This window comes from Triplophysa dalaica, chromosome 18, assembly GCF_015846415.1.
Source record: "Triplophysa dalaica isolate WHDGS20190420 chromosome 18, ASM1584641v1, whole genome shotgun sequence".
Lineage (NCBI taxonomy): Eukaryota > Metazoa > Chordata > Actinopteri > Cypriniformes > Nemacheilidae > Triplophysa > Triplophysa dalaica.
This window is the reverse complement of record NC_079559.1, coordinates 1,087,308-1,107,914: the sequence shown is the minus strand read 5'-3', so window position 1 is coordinate 1,107,914 and position 20,607 is coordinate 1,087,308. Positions and strand designations below refer to the sequence as shown.

The window sequence follows — 20,607 nt, the reverse complement described above, 5'->3', positions numbered from 1 at the left end:
CTTCGTTTACCCAACATCAACTTCTTTCTACTAAAATCAGAAGATGTGAAAAACAGAATCAAATCTGAAACTTCTATTTATTAAAACACATGAAGAGGATGGAGGTGTAAAATGAACAAGATGTGAGCTCAGTTTGAGACATTGTCGGCATCTCTTCTGAAACTACTGGAGACATTTCTGACTCTTTTTCTCAGGAGGAATATCTGAGACAAACATCAGACTTCAGTTTACATTTACACTTCATGAGAAAAGAAAGATAAAGAGATCTCATCTTCTTGTCTTGGGCGTAAAAAAATCACCTTCTTCTTTCTGTCTCTCCCCTCCTCCTGTCACCAGCCACTCCTCTAAACATCCCAGAGGACCCAAGAACACTTCATCACGGGGGTTCAGGATCGTCTGGTTATTCGTCTGAGCCGGGAGTGAGCACAGTGTTGCCCAGCGCTCGTCCAAGCGACTCTGTAAGCATCCTGACCACCAGCCCAGCCAATGACACAGACAGCATCCAGACCGGCCACCCAGTTACCGACGGCGACAGCATCCAGACAGCCAATGCCGCCTACGACACTGACAGCAATCAAACAACACATCTGGCGTATGAGACGGACAGCAACCGGACTCTCAACCCGTCCTTTGACACAGATAGCGCCCACCACCCTGCGTTCACTCTGGAGAGGACGGGAGGTGAAGGTCCGTCCACCGGCTTCCCACCGAATCCATCGATGGACCCGCCTCCATACAGCCCACCAGACCCTAAAACAGCGTACCTCGTGTACCCCTCACCTCTGCCCCATTACCCCAACCAACCTGTCATCACCTGCCAGCCCGGAGCCAATCCATCGGCTTTCTACCAGACCCCCTTTCCCTCTCCATCCACCTACCCATCATACACCATAGTAAGAGTTTCATTTCACACAAATTCACAAACGGCTTTTACATTTACATTCTTTCATTTGTCCAACACTTCTACCCAAAGGTGACTAACACATGAGAGAGAGCATTCAACATGATTTAAAAATCATCACTTAGATCTGTCATGGCCTTTCCAGTCTAGTGTTCAACCTCAGGAGTGACAAAGTCATCCAACAGCAATGTGAAAGACTGACAGCACAACAAAACTGTGATGAAAAACATTTTTGATCTTTTCCTAAATTTATGTAGAATATTTCTGAAAATAAATGCAAAAAGAAAGAATATTTTTTGTTACCAATTTGGAAGAAATAATCTTAGTAGTTCACAAAATAAACAAAAAAATTAAAGTTTTACCTAAACACGTACATTTTAACATCAGAATTTTGAAATGATCTCTTAACTTTTTCCGCATCTACATATTTAATGAAGACACTAAATGACACAAGAATTTACTTCAGAACTAGCTTCAAGTCTGTGACGTTTAACTTCAAACAAGAGAAAGCCGTTTCCCAATGTTTGCCAAGATTTTATTGACAATTATAGCCATTTGTTTATTTCCTGTTTAAGCAAAAACATTACGAAGTCATATATAATTTTCTTCCTAATGGCATTGCTCACAAACTACCCTTCTGTGATCAAACAATGGAAGTCATCGAAGTGGTCTGGTTACCTTACATTCTTCAAAATATCTTCTTTTGTGTTCTGCTGCAGAAAGAAGATCATATAGGTTTAGAATTAAAGAACATAAAATATAATTTAAGTAAAAAATCTTGAGTAAAAGATGTTTTTGAGGATAAAGGATGACAACTGAATTAGAAAACAAGACAAAACAATGATGCAAGAAAATGATCTTTGCGGTATGACATCCCTACCTGAAGTAACGGTTTACCATCATGAATCTGAGCTTCAGCAGCGGGTTGTCCTGCAGTGTCTCTAGTTTAGTTACACATTTGACATTTCATTCAATCTCTGAATGTAAGTTTATATATATTAAGCTACAAGAACATCTGACGTTGTTTCAGTACATGAATGGAGCGCCGCCTGGAGAAGAGCAGCCGTCTTTACCCAAAGATTACCTGACAGAGTCTGTGCTGGTCACCGTCTTCTGCTGCTGGATGAGCGGTCTCATAGCTGTCATGTACTCACATGAAGTAAGAACAATTCATAGACACAGAAAATACACAACATGTTCAACACACTGACCTCTGACCTCTCTCTAGACCCGTGCGGCGCTGGCCAGAGGTGACGTCCATGAAGCGGAGAAAACCTCACAGAAGGCTCGTACGCTGGTCTTGTTCAGTTTAATATTTGGTCTCATGGTGATTGCGGGCTGGGTTGTTTATATATTAGTAGCTCTCTTAGCATAGAAATATAACTATAATAATATTGTAAAACTATAAATTCAAGTATAACCAAACCCTGATAGTGTTGAGTCTTCTATCTGGAAATGATGTAACTGTGTCAAGAGTGATTTCAATGTAAAGTATTTAAGAGAAAAACGTGAAATAACAAGTGTATGAAAGGATAACATTATTCAGAACTGCTCATTTCATCTTTTGTCTTGAGGGTTGACCCTGCAGCACAGAATAAAAATTGAATCGAAAAAGCTTGCGTGTGTTGAAAACATTAGTAGAGACTTTGAGAGTTAAGTTTAGTTTAATACATTCTTTGATGCTTGAAAACAGACGAGAGGTCAACAGAGGGCGCCGCAGACGGCAAATAAGAATCAAAGATTTACTAAAACTTTTAATCATGCATTCAGGTCTGGACATTACACAGATATAAATAAATAATAATACAAATAATTTAAATAAAACAAATAATACATCATGAACCGCTAAATCCTTAGCTGCACTTTGGAATATAAAACAGAAATCTAAACCACACGTATGCGAATAAGTAAAAATCTAAATCTTAACGCATCTAAAAAAAGGCTTTATTACGCTATGGCAAAGATGAATTAATATGGCTTTTTGACGGACACCACATGAAAAAATACTGTAGTGTGCATTAGTGGGAATTTTATATTCATTACATTTTACTCTTCATTAAACACTTCAGTACACTAAAGTATTTTTTTATTTGTGTATCTCGAAGTTGAGTGGCACTTGACTTTAGTAAAGCAATACAATGAAGTATTTTAAGAAATAATGATTCTATTAAACTGTGCCTGTTTAGCAACTCATAACATGAGACGTTATAAAGCATTTAAATATTCCAGAGCAAAACACAGACGAGAGCCAAAAAAGTAATATTACTTTTCAAAACAATTACACAATAACATATACAACCTGGAAATGTTGAAAACATCTGTCTGACAAAATCGAACTCTGTATTGACATGTAGCATAAACAATTCGTTTTTTTGTTTTTAACTGAACGTGCAGATCTGGGGGAGGTTGCACCGGTGGTTCATAACATCACACGTGTTTGTTATTCAAGCATCAGCAAGTAAAATTTTTAGAGTCAAACCCCTCACAAGTATTAAGACAAAGCAACCAAAGTGTTCAGTTTATACCAGTTTTCCTATTTTACCTGTAAATGTCAGTATTATCATACATGTTCAACAGATTCAAGTCAAGTCATGTGACATATTTACTATGGTTGGAGGGTTCCAGTAACATTTGCTTTATACTTCAGGCTGTAGTGTTTAAGTTGATGTCTTTAAATGCTACAACTACAATGGGGTTAAGATGTTACATATCAGCTGGTGCAACCGGCCCCTTGACCAAAAATTAGGGATGTAATGATTCACCGTGAGCCGGTCAAAATGGATTATAATATGTGAAGATACAAGCCGGTTGAGATGTTATTTGAACCGCAATAATTGTTTTGAACAGCAGGGGCTGCTGTGTTTCCTGCTAATTTAGATATCATTGTTATGCTGATATTTCTTAATTGTGACAAATCCAAGAAAAGTCTTAATTTGTTTATATTACGGATACTTTTGTATTTTTAGTTTTTATTTTTGGAATTTGTTTTAAATTGCAGTTTAGTTTTGTTATTTGACATAAATGTATTTTGAAATGTGCAGAATTTGAGAAATAATAACAGGGCAGTTGTTCATTACAAATTTTTCTCAACTCATTTTATAAAAATTAATCTTACCGTGAGATCAGTATTGTTATTAGCTGAGTGAATCATTACATCCCTACCGAAAATATTCATTTATTTGAACACTGTCAAAATAACAAAAACAACAACACTACGAGCAGTTGAAGTGCTCAGAGGCAGCAGGCATTGACTCTTCATGCAAACATGAAAACCGTAAGGCTTAAATTCCACATTCATATCTTAAACCCCGATTACGTCGTATCTATAACATTGACATGTGTTTGCTGTGAATGCTGGGAAACATGTGCTGCTTGAGTAAAGAATATCTTAACTGCTTAATGATTTTACATGAATGTGTGTCTGAATGAGATGTTATAAGGCAGTTTCAGTCATGAAGTTTATGAAGTGCTTCTATAACCTCATACCAGTGCAAATATGTTCAACAGTAAATGTTTAATATTAGGCTTAGCTGTGAGGCATCTGTTTTAGGAAAGCCTGAAAAGATTACTGAATATGGATCTACTAACTGATTCAGTTTCTAGTGCAGACAACAGGCAGATAATTACATGGATGGAAACTTGGTTTCAAGCATTTGTGAATGAATTATTAGTCCCAAATAAGTTTACTGTTCTGTATAAGTTGTGTGTTTTAACATGGGTCTAATATGAAACTGCTGACTTAATACGAAGTGTTCACGTTTGATTTTTTTATTTCTGAATGCACTAAAAAAAATGAGATTTCCTGACCAGATTTCTGTCCATCTCGATGAACTTAAGTCATTTAAAATAAAAACAGCTTCATCAATCATTTTTCTATAACATGCAAAATCACAAAACCATCTATTTTGAAGATGTGTTGGTTGATGCTGTGTGTCCATGTCATGATTTGTTTATCAGTGGATGTCACAGCAACAAACAAGCAGTTTGTGTCTCAGTGTGTGAGTGCGTGTGTGTGTGTGCGAGCGCGCCTCTCTAACTCAACAGCTCCAGATATGTAACAGGCACCTTTCCCTTCTGGTTTCCTCTCTCCCCGATCAGCCAATCAGAGTCCATTCCCGGCATGTGGTACACTGTGATCAGCTGATGGTCCAATAGGAAAATGGAGGAAAATATCAACTACAATGCATATAAATGCTGTTTATTACAGAGTTCATCATCTGTTTACCTCATCGGCGCGCAGCGAGAGCTCACTGGAGTCTGCAGCCGTGTAGTCGTACAGAACTTTAGCGTTCCGTGTGCCGCTGGCGGGAGGCTGGACTTCTTCGATTTGGAGAGCGTCGGTTTCCAGCGGAGAAGGCGGGTTTAGCGGCAGGACAGCGGACGGGTTTGCCGGGTCAGAATCTCCCACAGATGAGCTGGTGCATGCTCTGAAAGAGAGGACGGCCGTAAAGGACCTCAAAAATAAACTCAGAAAAACATAAAAATGGTTCTTGAATGTGTTACAAATATGACCGAAAATTTTAGCTGACATATAGGTGTACAATGGAAGTCTTATCATTTCAGAGAGAACTACCTTCACCCTTTAAAACTCAACAAATTTGATCAAATAATTTTGTTGAGACAAAAATAAACATTTCAACACACTGCTGAATATTATTTCATTTGAATAACAGAATAATAGTCGGAGTGTTCACCTGCCCAGTTCTTTCTGTAGTTCCTGCATGTACTGGTGACACTGGTTATAATATATCGCCTGCCCTTCCACAAACTCACGCAGACACCGCAGATGATTCACCTGCGCAAACACAAAACACGTCCTGTCTTTTTAAAACCCACAGCAAGCTGTTCAAACGCAGACTTGATTTGTGTACGAGAGGATTTTAATAGATTGTTTATGAATTATATATTAACCATAAGAGAGGACGCGGGGTTCTTGATCCTACACTTAAGAAAATATAATTGGGATTAATGCTGGGTTCACACAAAATAAGAACAATTGCATTCCACACTCTTTATTACTCCTGGGAATTTTTTGACGTGATCTGACAAATGTCTTCAAAATTACTGTCATTCGCACTGCCTCTCGCGAGTTTGCATCTATACGCATCGTTGCATTGACTTTGTATCTAATTTACTTGCGCAAAAGCTTAATTGGCGTTTGGTGTGAACACATTGTAACACATTCTCGAAGATTTGCCTTTTAAAGGTCTCTCTCTTTCATTCACACGCGTGTCCTGCCTCGTTATTTCTCACTAATAATTTCATCGATGCAGTGCACCATTCAGTTAGAATAATTGACTTTTGGAATTAGTATGTTTGTTGGTTTTAAAGACACTCCTATGTTGTTTCAGATTTATCTACACACGTGTGTCGCTTGACTAGGAGTGTATATAATGCTCTTACATCAGCGGCTGTGATTGCTTCCTGTACTCAGTCTGCAGCCTCAGGCCTAATCACAGCGACATTTCCATATTATTGCTTTCAAGGTATTATGTGAATTATTTACATACATGTGGTTTAGATTTCGGTTTTATATTTTAGATTGCAAAGTGAAGCGAGCGACATTGCATTATTAACACAGAAGAACTCACATGTGTACTGCTGATTCCCTCCACCAGCAGTCTTGTGACCTCAGCCTGCCTGTCAAACTCTGTCTGAGCAACTCGCAACTCATGTTCCGCCTGTGCGAAAGAGAGAAAGAGAGAAAGAGAGAGAGAGCGAGAGAGAGAGCAAGAGGGGGGGGGGAGAGAGAGCGGTAAGAAGGGAGGGAGAGAGAGAGAGAGAGAGAGAGAGCGGTAAGAAGGGAGGGAGAGAGAGAGAGAGAGAGAGAGAGAGAGAGAGGGAGAGAGAGAGGGAGAGAGAGAGAGATTTTACGTATGTTATTGTTTCACTACATCTCTAATACAGAAAGCTCTGTTGTGGTCAAATAAATTTACAGGATGATTTGCATTGTAACATGATTGTATTACAGTAATGAGAAAATATTGTTTTTATGAGAATGGAGGGCGGGGTTAGTGATGTCATACTCACTTTAGTAAGCTCCTCGTGCCAGAGCTGATAGACATAGAGAGAGAGAGACACACACACACACACACACACACACATCATCATCACATAACAAATCATTACAAATAATTACTACAGTATGACATCATTATGAATCATACGGACAGATAGATCACCTGAATCATTAACATTAATAGTAGAAATGTAACACGTGTGTGCGTGTCAGAGAATGAAGACTGTAAGCTGGTCTTACCGCAGATGCACTAGCAGACAGAACATAATTTCGTGGTCTGGTATCTTGAAAGTCAGGAACAGCCTGAAAAACACAAACTCGCTTTAAAACCCACATCATGTCAAACTCTGTTAACAAACACACACTTATACAAACACCAAACAACAACGGTGAAAACTGCCATGCAACCGAATAAAAGATTCAAAGATCAGAAAAATCAGTCGGCTCATTCTGTTTCAAATCTATATTTCAAATCAACGACTAATCTAACAAAATAATGCGAGTAAAGAATCTTATTATATCTGATCTTCGATCTTTAAAAAAAAAAGCTAAATAAAACATAAAACTGTGTTTATCTGCGTACATGCTACAGAATAAATGAAACCCACACAATGACAGTGAACTCGAAAGTCTTTAATTTTATTTTTTGAAAGATAACAAGTTTTGACTGAAATGAGATACGCATGAAGTATTTTGATGTACTTCATGTTACAGCTGCATGCAATGTTTAAATAATTTACTCATAGATTGTGTTTTGTGTTTCCTAAAAAAAAAAGGCAGAAAGTAATGTTGTGAACATGAGGGGAAATCTGTGTGATACTCACTTCTCCCTCACACTGTGAAAGTTAAAACAAAAACACACGGTTAGTTCAGATACAGATCAAACAAACACACACACTAAACTACAGACGGGTAAACCATCCAGAACCCGTTCACATTCAGAAGAGAGATGCTCGCAAAAATCTTTCCCTCCTATCTTCACAGGATTGAATACTCTGTAGAAGTTTTTCAGTCACTGAAGGAATAATAAACTTGTGGTATAGTAATAAAAGCCAGAATCGAATTCACTGAGATTCCCTGGAAATAAGAGGACGGTAAAAAAAAAACATAATGTGGTCTTACAGCGGCTTTGGTCTCGGCGGCTTTGGCCTTCTTAAGACGAGCTTTACAAGCGTCCAGATCCAACCGCAGGTTCTCCAGGAGCTTGCGCTCTTTCTGTGAGGTGGACAGAACGCAGAAGCATCAGAATCACAGCGGCAGATCTCTCACGACTGATCTCTCACGGGCCGAGTTCAACTCACTGAAATGGTTCTCCAATCGCCCTCCAGAAAGTTCCTCAGGGGTGTGAGGAAACTGATGGACGAGGTCTGCAGGAACTCTCGCTCAGCGCCGCCCAGTCTTCTCTGGCAGTCGGCCACTTGTATCAAGGTGCTTCCTACACAGTAAAAAAACTAAAGATGAGTCACATTAGAGCTACAGCGAGAACAAGATTTGATGACAAGCCAGGAATACAAAATAATAATTTCAACTCTGTGTTCAGCTTTCTTTTGCTTACAATTCAATACCAGACATGTAAAGTGACCACACATTATCTTATTATGTAAATCTAAGATTATTGTTTATATACTCCATTTAAATGTGGATGTATTTCTCACAAAATCTTGGTTTCAAGATTGAGATGAGAAATAAAACTAAGCCACAGCGTCTTTAGAGGCTGGATGTCGGGAATCAATTAAGATTTATGTGGGGAGTCACGATTATGCATTTTTGCTGATGCTTAATTGTCTAATAAATAATTGCGATTATGACAATTAATTGTCTGTTTTGTCAGAATTTTACTTCTGTGAATGAATACAATTTTGGTAGGCTGGTTTTCACAATGAGATTAATTTAAATAATATTAAATTAAACTGCAGGTGATTTTTATGGTATATGCTTTTATATGATTGTGTTGTGGTGAGATATACACTAAAATATCCAATATGTAGGCCCTACAGCTCCCCCTTGTGTCTCCTGTGCAAATATGCAACGATCATTGTGACAACAATAGACTTATGTTCAGTCTTGCATCCAACAACAAAACACCTTGTTTGTTTATAAAGCATTTTGAAGAAGGTTTGAAGAACAGCGTTAGAATATGACCACAGGCGTTTCCTGGAACCAATCGTTCTTCTTCTGTTTCTTATATTCTGAGTTTCCACGCAAGAGCGCACTCTGCTTCGGATGTTGCGGCATTTAACCGTGATTTATTGAGAAACTGAGAGCATAAGAATCGCTCAATATATCGCCCAGCCCTAATACGTACAAGTCAGAATAAGCACGTTGTTACATTTCATGTACTTTCTATGGACATACTATAATACACTATTTTTGAGAACATCTATAGAACATCCAATCGTTTTTTTTGCATAATTCAAATCAAGATTCATTACAGTAATCAGCAATCAGCAGAAAAAGATTAATAATTAATTTGTATGTTAAAGCTTTATTATGATACTTTTTTTCATTGTGGAATTATATTTTTTATAACCAAAATCTTTACTGCATTGATGTTCAGTGGTTTCCTGAGAATGACCCGACCCAACTAACTAACCAAGAATTTATTATAAAAAAAAACTCTAAAAAGAAGAAAGTTGAATAATGTGTTTGTAATATTTGTCAAACTAATTAAATAAGCAAATATGTGAGTTGTCCAGGTGGACATAATTGTACTAAATGTTTCTTATCTGTACATTTAAAAGCTCTTGAATGCAAAGATAACTGCACTGACAGAAGAGTCTGAAAGCATCACGCCCGTCATGAGACAATAATGAAGCATTTAAAAGCACTAAGTGCACTTCACTCAGAACAAACAACAGTCATTGAGTTTCCACTGATCTATAATCATTTCAGTGAACCTCAACTGATTTTCAAGCCAGAGTCTGTTCATTCAATATCACATGATGAAGTCACACTCAATTATTTCTTTTCCTAAAGTAAAAACACTTCAAATCAAACCAAAGAATTTATGAATGTCTATTTTTAGCATAATAATTATGGATGAACTCAACAGGCTTGTCTTTGTGCTTTGAGTGGTTGGTTTAATTCTAAATGTCTCTCTCATGTAGTTTCATATTTTCTACTCCCGGTAATTCAGCAGAAAAAACACAATCATCCTCACGGCAAGACACAACCTGTCCATGATGAAGTGTTTTTTATTTCTGCAAAGCTACAGATGACTTTGATGCAAAAAGAAGTTAGAATAGACAAACAACCATTGACATCCGTACAAAGACAATGGAGAGGTTTTGTTCTTCTTTTTATTTTGGTGTACCATCTACAGTATTTTTCCACTTATTCATCTACTGCTGACACTATTAAAACACAACTGAGACACCAGAAATAAATGAAGTGAGCCATCAGTATGTTGGCTTTCTCACGCCAGCATAAAAATAAAAGTTAAAATAAAATGTCATGAAAGTTAGAAAAGCCTTGTCGCAACATGATCATTTTAAAAGATTATAATATTCGTAATAAGAGGCCCAACAACATAAACTGATAAACATTTGTGTATTGATGGTTGTGAGCTGAACGCTGGACAGGATATGACATCAGAGACGTCTGTGACCTCTGAACAGATGCTATTGATCTCTGATGGGAAACTGCATTGAGATGAATTGGTTTGGCCGTTTCCACAGAGCCTGCAGCAAAAAAGCTCAAATCAATCGAATCCCGCCGACAAACTGTGACATCTCCAGTGCGTCCTGACCTTAAAAAAGTGTGTGAAACCTCTGCAGCAGATTGAGTTGTAGTGTAATGTCCCCTAAAGCCGTTTAAAGGTTTAAATCGTGCAGATGCTCTTTCCACGAGGGCTGAATTTAATTAGGAGGGGAACATTTCAAATCAAATCAATAGATTTGTGCTAAACACTGCAGCGTTTCTTCTCTTGCTTTACTCTCACAGAGAAAATCAAAGTCATTCATCTTGGCAGCCTCATACTACACAAACTGAACATTAACAACAACTGAGATCTGTAGCATATGCAAGTCTCCTAGATATCCGCTAAAACGTGACGCCAAAAACCCACCAGATTCCCTGTGAATATAGTGAGAAATGAAATCAATCATGTTTATCAGCAGATCAGACTGCGATGTTTTACCGTACGGAGTGTCCGCTCCAAACTCCTTTCCAGCCTCCAGCATATACTGTCCTAATATCTCTCCATTAGTGGCCCGAGGCGGAATCTTCCGCTCCAGTTTCTCATACAGGAACTCTTCGATACGAGCACCTGCCAGAGAAACAAACCATTCCCTTAAACAAACAACACAAATACACCAAAGCAAACAAACCTGAAAGCTTACAACCATGATGCTGTTGTGATTGATAACATCGGCACCTGTTCTGACAACATGTTTATATGAATATCTCATGAGTAATGTTTATACTTACTGCACCATTAAAAAATATAAACTCAACACATTTCAAACTAGCACATGTGAAGCTGACGTCACGCCCTAAGCTGCATGTTGCAGTGACGGCCGCCATCTTGGGAGGATCATACTCCACTGCTGTTATTGTTTTGATATGTACCGTTACTTGTTTTGTATGATATGTAGAGAAATCGAAAGTGAAAGAACCAGGGGATCTCCCTGAACGACTCTGCGTAATGCTAAGACTGACCTGACACAGTTATATCTCCTAATCAAACAAGAAAAACAAAACACTGCATTGAAAACACCAGCAGCGATCCTCCCAAGATGGCGCAACATTCAACGCTGCGTGACGTCGATTAGCAAGCTCTAAAAGGATGGAAGTGCTCACCTGGATTTGGTTGAAGCAGAACTTCAGTCTGTCTGTAGATCTTCTCAGTCCAGTTTTTGGTATAGTCAGCTCTGGACAGAAGATTCTCAAAATGAGCATCCAGTTCGGTTCTCTCCGCCTGTCCCAGTTTCTCTTCTGTAAACTACAGCAAAGAATCATCAACAATCTGTCACGCTTCACGAGAAATGACATGTGACAGTGAACAATATTCCTAACTGTTGTTACACTTGAACAGTTCTTCGTCCACCAGTGCAACACGTCAACAAGTCACGAGTACATCCTTACTAACATGTTGATTTACATTAAACAAACGATTTCACAGTATTTCGTGTGACACTTTTCACGTTAATGTGTGGACACGCAGTAAACACTCCTCTATACACACTTGTGTGAGAATCTTTGTGTGATTCTGCTTTAAAGGCTCATGTGTGAGGTGATGTCAACACATGGATGTTTAGTGTTTTGTGTGAACGCAGAGGCGGGTGTTGAATACAGTCACGCACTACACATCAGCCCTTCACACAGTTACCAGTTTAAACTCGAGTATTTATCACAGCACACAGTAAAAACAACATCAATCCCCACCTGCACAGCCCGAGAGAAGAATATTCCAGCATCTGCGGCGAGTTTCCTCACGTTGAAATCCATGTTGTTAATGTGCGATGAAAGAAGCGAATCCCTGAGGCCAATGTGTGTCTCACATTTTAGAACTGCGTTTCTTGTGATGTAGTGACGCTGTTAATCCTCCAGGTGGCGCTTGGTGGCTCAAAAGCTCGAGCTTCCATTGGACCTTGTTGAAAATGTTCGTTTTTTGTCTTAGAGGCGACATGTGTGACTTAAAATATAATCTCTTAAATGTATTAACTCCTAGGAATGGTACCTGATATACAAACTAATTTTGTGACGACGATATGTATGTTTTGTTTTTAAAAGCATTTTCTCGCGATACTTTAGCGTCATAAGCTTATAGTTCTGCGCAGCGCTGCGTAAAGAGAACGTGGACGCGGATAAACTTCAATAAACATTTAAGTAAAGGCCATTTGTTGGGATTTAAATAAAAAACATCAAAGAAATATTAGTGTTATAAATATTATTTATAGTCATCCTAGCCCAAAAAGACGGACTTCAAGACCTAGAAGCGTGAACGATATATTTATGCAAATTTGAGACGTCAATGCTTTTTAATGAATCTGCATAGCATGCGTTTGGAAAGTGAAATTGCATTAAAATGATAAATTACCATTTATAATTACAACTAGAAAAATAAATTGAAAATAATCATTAAAAATAATGTAAGAATTTTAAACACAAACAGTGGACTAAAAGCCAAGGTGATTTATTGCAGACATGAAAAACTATCATTTAAATTAAATATATCAGATGGTCAGGAACAATTGTACAGTTATCAATATCTACGGTATTAACGTTAGTTTGTTGTTTCACATCCAGTTTTTCCGCATCCAGTGTGGACAAAATGTAAAACTATAATGGGTTTCAGTGAGTTTCTGTTGTCCTTTGTCGTGTCTCGTCGCGTCCGGTGTAGACACGGTGTTAGAATCCTACTTTGTGTGCTTTTCAACCCACTGAACGAATCTCAAAGAGTAAGCAGAGGGGCTTACTGTGGAAAACGCTCGCCTCGGATACTTCATCCTCTTCCATAGATTCTCAAGCTTCTTTTTTAATCCATATTCTGTGAAAATATCGATAATGCCCACAAAATATCTGGAGTGAGGTCCATCGATCACGTGAAGAGGGTTTCTGAAGTCCGGCAGCAGTCTCCTGTTCTGCGTCTCCACCTGCTTAGGGTCCTGAGAATGAGCTCCGTACTGGTGATGCAACTGACCATCTTCTGCGGTTTCATGTTGAGACACCAGCGTGTGAGAGTCTCTCTCTTCTGAACTGCTGCTGAACGAGCGAGCGTGAGTTGGGAGGTTCTGATCCAGAGATCTACACCGAAGACAGAACACCATCACAATCATATCAGGATGCATTGATGTAAAGACGCACAAATCCTAAAATCTAAAAGATTTTGCAACTCACTGTATAATATTTCCATGAGTGACAAACTTATAAAACCTTATCGTACCAAACAGATTTATTGTATGATTGCATCCATGAGCTGTACGTTGTCTTTTGGACCCTTCTGGTGGTCCTTAAAGCAACACTTACATGGCAGTGCGGCAAACTAGATTGGCGAGATGATGTTTCTGATCCACCTCGTCTTTATGTAGCGGCTGGTGAGCTAACAGAAGACTGTAGTCCAGCACGTTCAGCGAGCGGAGAAACGCTGTGTCTATCTCCACCTGTCGAACCAACCATGAGCTCTGTTCTCCTGCAAACACAACCATTTCACTTCATCGTACAGTGTGTACCTAAAAACACATCAGATCGTTTGAACTAATCATTCAAAATGAATATATAACAAAACACAATAATTGGTGAAATCAGTTACTTGTCGCTAATGTCATTACAAAAGCTCATGCCTTGTTTTGAAGGGATACTTCACCCAAAAATGGAAATTCTGTCAACATTTATTCACCTTCCAGTTGTTCAAATTTGTATATATTTCTTCGTTCTGATGAACACAGAGAAAGATATTTGGAAGAATGCTTTCAGCCAAACAGATCTTGCGCACCATTGACTCCCATTATAGGAAAAATAACTTTATCACTTATTATATTTTTTAGATATTTTGAAGAATGTAGGACAGCAAACAGTTCTGGGGCACTTTTGACTACTATTGTTTTTTCCTACTATGGGAGTCAATGGGGTTCAAGATCTGTTTGGTTATAAGCATTCTTACAAATATCTTCCTCTGTGTTTAGAACGAAGAAATATATACACATTTTGAACAACACCCAGGGCAGTGTTGGCATGCTCACCGGGATAATGCATTTATTTAATTTTTTGATATTATTTCCTGAATGATCTTGCTTGTTCTATAAACAGCATTCACTGTACTGTGTTTTACCTTTCTGTGTTTTTCTGTTTTTTTTTATTTTGCTCCTGTAAAGCTGCTTTGGAACAATGCACATTGTGAAAAGCGCTTTATAAATAAACTTGAATTGAATTGAATTGAACATGAAGGTGAGTAAATGATGACAGAATTTTCATGTTTGGGTGAAGTATCACTTTAACCCACATTACAATTAAATGAGTCATTAAATGTTCTCTTACCAAGAGTGATGTGCTGTCCCTCGAAGTTCATGTCCTTTAAAATAACTATTGCTTCGTCTTTCTTAGGAGTGGGATCTGTCCAACGGCCCACCTCACAACCCTTGATGTCATACCTGTAAAATCACGTGATGGGATTAGAATATAATCAGGATCTTAAGAAACGGGGTAGAAAAGTATAAACTATATTAAAGTGATACTTCACCCAAAAATGTTGTAATCATCTATCTCGCTCTTGTCATTTCAAACCTGTATGACTTTCTTCCTTTCGCAGAACACAAAAGAAGAAATTTTGAAGAAAGTTGGAAACCGGACGGCACTGGACCCCGTTCACTTCTATTGTATGGCCGCAAAACCAATGCAAGTGAATGGGGGCCGGTTAACAACATTCTTCAAAATATCTTCTTTTGGGTTCTGCAGAAAAAAAGAAAATCGTGCAGGTTTGAAAAGACAAGAGGGTGAATAAATGATGACAGAATTTCTTTTTGTGGGTTTTTAATTTTTTGCTATGAAAGAACTACATGCAGCCATCAGTAAACAACAGACTGCTCACCCGGAGGCTGCATTTATTGTTGCGGGAGATTTTAATCACTCAAACTTAAAGACAGTGCTCCCTAAATTTCACCAGCATGTTTCCTGCCACACAAGAGGAAACACAACTTTAGACCATGTCTATACAAACATGGCTGAAGCTTACACCGCAACCCCCCTCCCCCACCTAGGTCAATCTGATCACCTTTCTTTGTTGCTCACCCCCAAGTATTCACCTCTCATTAATCGTGTGAAGCCATCAATGAAGACCATCAAGGTGTGGCCTGCGGGGGCAGACTTCACACTCCAGGAAAGGTTTCTACACACAGACTGGAGTATGTTTGCTTCTCAGGCCACCAGTGGCTCTCACACGGACATTGACAGCTACACCTCCTCTGTATTGGACTACATCAATACCACCATTGATAGTGTCACAACTCAAAAGCAGATCACCATATACCCTAATCAGAAGCCATGGATGAACAAGGAAGTGCGCCTCCTGTTGAAAGCACGCAACACCGCCTTCAGATCAGGTGATGCACAGGCCTATAGTACTTCCAGGGCAAATCTGAAGAGGGGCATCAAAAAGGCCAAGCACTGCTACAAGTTGAAGCTAGAGGAGCATTTTACCAATTCTGACCCTCGACGCATGTGGCAGGGCATCCAGGCCATTAGTGACTATAAACCCAACCACTCCATCCCCATAACCACAGATGCTGCCTTTCTGAACGAGCTTAATGACTTTTATGCACGCTTTGAGAGAGACAATAAGGAACCCGCCACCAGGCTCACACCTTCCACCGACCACCCAATCATCACAGTAAATTCCACAGATGTTTTCACTGCACTAAGCCGGATAAATGCGCGCAAGGCTGCTGGCCCTGACGGCATCCCTGGTCGCGTACTCAGGGCATGTGCGGAGCAGCTCGCTGGGGTCTTCACGGACATCTTCAACCTGTCCCTCGCCCAAGCAGTGGTTCCAGCATGTTTCAAATCCACCTCCATTGTGCCCATTCCAAAACATTCCAGCCCGACATGCCTGAACGACTACCGCCCTGTAGCACTCACACCCATTGTTATGAAGTGCTTTGAGCGGCTGGTCCTGTCACACCTAAAAGACTGTTTACCATCCACACTGGATCCATACCAATTTGCCTACCGTAGCAATAGGAGCACAGATGATGCAGTGTCCATGGCGCTGCACTCCGTGCTCACACACCTGGACAATAAGGACACTTATGCACGCATGCTGTTTGTAGACTTCAGCTCTGCATTCAATACCGTCATCCCTTCCAAGCTAATCATCAAACTTGGAAACCTAGGCATTAACAATACAACCTGCAACTGGATTATGGATTTCCTGACGAACAGGCCTCAGCTTGTTAGGTTAGGCAACATCTGCTCCACCACAACCACCCTCAACACTGGTGTACCACAGGGCTGCGTACTGAGCCCCTTTCTCTACTCCCTTTTCACACTCGACTGCAGGCCTGTGAATGGATCTAACTCCCTCATCAAGTTTGCAGACGATACAACAGTGATTGGTCTCATCAGCAACAACGATGAGACTGCTTACAGGGAGGAGGTACGGCACCTGGCCACATGGTGCTCAAACAACAACCTGCTCCTTAACACTTCAAAGACAAAGGAGATCATCGTGGACTTCAGGAAGGCGAAAGGAGGCACACACGACCCCATCCACATTAACGGGACGGCTGTTGAACGTGTTTCCAGTTTTAAGTTCCTGGGGACCCACATTTCGGAGGACCTTTCCTGGACCACCAACACCTCATGCCTGGTCAAGAAGGCTCACCAGCGTCTCTTCTTTCTTAGGACACTGAAGAAGAACCAACTGTCTTCAACTATCCTGGTGAACTTCTATCGCTGCACGATAGAGAGCATCCTGACCAACTGTGTCACAGTCTGGTACGGGAACTGTTCTGTTGCTGAGCGCAAGGCACTGCAGCGGGTGGTGAAAACAGCCCAGCGCATCACAGGAACTACACTCCCTTCCATTGAGGACATCCAGAAGAAACGCTGTCTGCGTCGAGCTCGCAGCATTCTCAAGGACTCCTCTCACCCCGCTCATAGACTGTTTACTCTCCTGCCTTCCGGTAGGCGCTTCAGGTGCCTCCGGGCAAGAACCAGCAGACTAGGAAACAGCTTTTTTCCCAGAGCTGTTTCATTATTGAACTCTGCTCCCCACTGATTTCACTACCTCTCATAACTTTAACTTAATGCTGCTATTACAATGTTTACATTGCACTACAGGGCTGCCATGCATGACGGAACTGTACATACCAGTACTTCATGTATCTGCTCTACCGGACTGTTTACACGCATCATTTGCACTCTATACTGCTCACTTGCACACCAGGAACATTACACTGAATGCTCATTTGCACTAATGGACTACTTTCATAACTGCATTAACTCATCTACTGCACTGTAACTTTAATAACTGCACTAACTCACCTACTGCACTGTAACTCATCTATTGCATCTATCGCATAACTAACTGCATCTACTCATCTATTGCACTATAACTTCAATAACTGCTTTAACTCATCTACTGCACTGTGACTGTATATCTGCATCTACTCATGTATTGCACCGTACCTTTAATAACCACATTAACTCATCTACTGCACTGTAACTTTAATAACTGCATTAACTCATCTACTGCACTGTAACTGTATATCTGCATCTACTCATGTATTGCACCGTACCTTTAATAACCACATTAACTCATCTACTGCACTGTAACTTTAATAGCTAATGTCTGTAACTAATGCACACTCAAGTCACTTGCACTATTGTATAGTCTATATTGTTATCTGTTCATAACCTCCTGTACATTAATGTTCACAGTATATAGCCTTCTGTATATATTGTTCATAGTACATACCGATTGTCATATTTTCATAGTACATGCCCATCGTAAATTATTTTCCTAATATTGTATTCTGTATTTATTCACACTGTATATCTGCACTTGCTAATTGCACTTCTGGTTAGACCTAAACTACATTTCGTTACACTGTACCTGTATATGTGTAATGACAATAAAGTTGAATCTAATCTAATCTAATCTTAAGTTTTTTTTACCTGCCCATGACCCTCACATCAGGATAGAAGACACTTTGCATCACAATAAAATATTTCTGAAAAATTAATCAGATGTCATGTTCATTTTTAAAGGTTTAGACTACATGATGTATTCCATGAAGAAAAGTAAAAAATCTATAAATATTCACCTTTGTTTCGCCTGAAATAAGACGATGCACACCTAGAAATGACATTAAACAATATAACAGATCTGTTATATCTTTATAAATACTGGGGTTAAAAAACTCTAAAACACAGCATTTGTGCATTTAAAGATTCTATTTTCTGCACTTTTATATCTTGCGATTGAGACTTTATTTCTCATGTTAATGATATCATATATCAGGACTGAAGAGTCTTGTCTTACCCAGTATTTTCACCAGCAGTGAATGGGGGTATTTGTGAAGGTGCTCTAAATAAATTCTTAAGTTGGTCAGAAGAAAGTTAATTTCTCTTTTATTCTGCGTTTTCAGGAAGAATCTTCTGTCATGCCTGCGAACAGGACACAGTTATCAGTTATCAGTTCTCAATGTGAGAGGTTTGTGATGATGAGAGATCAATCTGAAGAACACACGTGATGAAGAAGTCGGCTTTGCTCTTGGAGTTACTGATAAACTGCAGGTACGGTTCCGGTGAGGCCAGTGAAGTCTCATACTCTTCCTCACTGATGTTCACAGAACGACGCAGGTTTGCAAACGCAGGACCAGCAAATGTTTGCATCAGAAAACCCTGGGGGGAAAACACATGGATTAATATACACAGCCAACAGTGTCCGGAAAACTTTTTTTACTTGTTGCTCTGGGTCGGTGTTAAAAATCTACATTTTCATGAAGGACTTTATTTTAGTAATTCAATTTATATGACACTTTAGAATCTCTCAGTTAAACGGAAAGAATCACAATCATACCTCATGTATATCAGTTTCCTCTTTGGTGAAATCATCAGATGAAAGTTCATTCTGTAGATATAAAATATGTTTCGTGACATCTGATTTATGTAAAAAAGCACAATATAGTACACTGACGTGACTCACAGATGCTGGGTCATCGGGAGCGTTCTGTACTGCAGCTGAAAGCCCTCTCTTCATCATACGGTTGAGCTCATAAAACTCATGCTCTTCATCAATCTCAAAAACACCCAACAGAGTCCAGCGTGACATCATCCCCGCCCACTGGCGCCGCCTGGTGGACGATCTGCTCCGCTGCGACATCTCTCACACACACACATTATAAAGCATTACTTGTGTCACTGTATTTTATAACTAATACATAGAGTACTCAGAAGTATTCTGGTCTTATAAATAATGATTAGATAAATCTTTATATTACATACAATGTTTATTTTACAGAGCACAGTCGTTGCCAAGAAAGATGTCCAGATGACAAACACAATAATGCACGTTTGATTAAACATCCAGATATTCCGTGTAGGTTACAAAATGAAAATTTTTTTTTTTAAGGTATTTATAGTTAAGAATGAAAAATAACATCAGTTGGATGTATATATGCTACAAGCAAAATAAAAACTGAAGATAAAATAGTTTCAAAGAGGCCTAAGTGTAACTTTTGAGAGGTCAAGCAGGCATATAGTCAAATATTATTTTCTTTATTTTAACTTATTACATTAAAGTAAGTCTTCTTAAACGTTCAATTAAAGTATATGTGTGTGTGTCTTGTCAGAAGATTCAACACTTACAGTTTTGATTGTTGTAGGTCTGAATCTGTGTGATCCCACGAGCTGCAAATGTCCAAAACTAAACAGACAGACTGTGAAGTTACGAGTGAAACTATAGTGAGTGTCAATGAGACGATCAAGTCAGTCGTGTTTCACTAAACTACCGCGTTCCGTCAGTAGGTGTGTCTCACCTGCGAAAATAACACAAAACAACGTGCTCACACATTTTTTAATAGTTGTGCTAAAGGCCTAATGTTCTTTACGAAATCAAAAGCAAATATTACCCAAAATAGAATGATTGTTTATGTATATTGCAACCTTTTGAAACATTCACATATTATTTAAATGCATTCATATGTATAGGCTGTACACACTTTTGCTATGTTGTGTGTGTTAAGTT

The 20,607-nt window shown here is 39.2% G+C and overlaps 2 protein-coding genes across 3 annotated transcripts; both read right to left on the bottom strand.

Annotated features, from left to right (window-relative positions):
- Positions 1-3,226: 3,226 nt before the first annotated feature.
- On the bottom strand, positions 3,227-12,433 carry sh3glb2a (SH3-domain GRB2-like endophilin B2a). The gene is made up of 11 exons (XM_056729491.1): positions 12,306-12,433; positions 11,721-11,862; positions 11,059-11,187; positions 8,222-8,355; positions 8,043-8,135; positions 7,161-7,223; positions 6,932-6,955; positions 6,493-6,582; positions 5,596-5,696; positions 5,127-5,328; positions 3,227-5,041 (listed from the first exon to the last, which is right to left on the bottom strand). Exons 1-11 carry the CDS (start codon positions 12,366-12,368, stop codon positions 4,934-4,936), a joined length of 1,149 nt encoding a protein of 382 aa, XP_056585469.1. The 5' UTR covers positions 12,369-12,433; the 3' UTR covers positions 3,227-4,933.
- Positions 12,434-13,055: 622 nt separating this feature from the next.
- Positions 13,056-20,606, bottom strand: LOC130439860 (phosphatidylinositol 4-phosphate 5-kinase-like protein 1). 2 transcript variants are annotated; one of them, XM_056772479.1, is made up of 11 exons: positions 20,492-20,523; positions 20,229-20,398; positions 19,567-19,743; positions 19,441-19,491; positions 19,108-19,262; positions 18,901-19,025; positions 18,683-18,714; positions 18,534-18,589; positions 14,898-15,010; positions 13,890-14,052; positions 13,056-13,667 (listed from the first exon to the last, which is right to left on the bottom strand). In XM_056772479.1, the coding sequence occupies exons 3-11, from the start codon at positions 19,741-19,743 to the stop codon at positions 13,280-13,282; spliced, it is 1,260 nt and encodes a 419-aa protein (XP_056628457.1). In that variant the 5' UTR covers positions 20,229-20,398; positions 20,492-20,523; the 3' UTR covers positions 13,056-13,279. The 2 variants fall into 2 exon arrangements, with proteins under 2 accessions (XP_056628457.1, XP_056628456.1); XM_056772478.1 differs by having other exon boundaries at positions 20,229-20,606.
- Position 20,607: the final 1 nt, after the last annotated feature.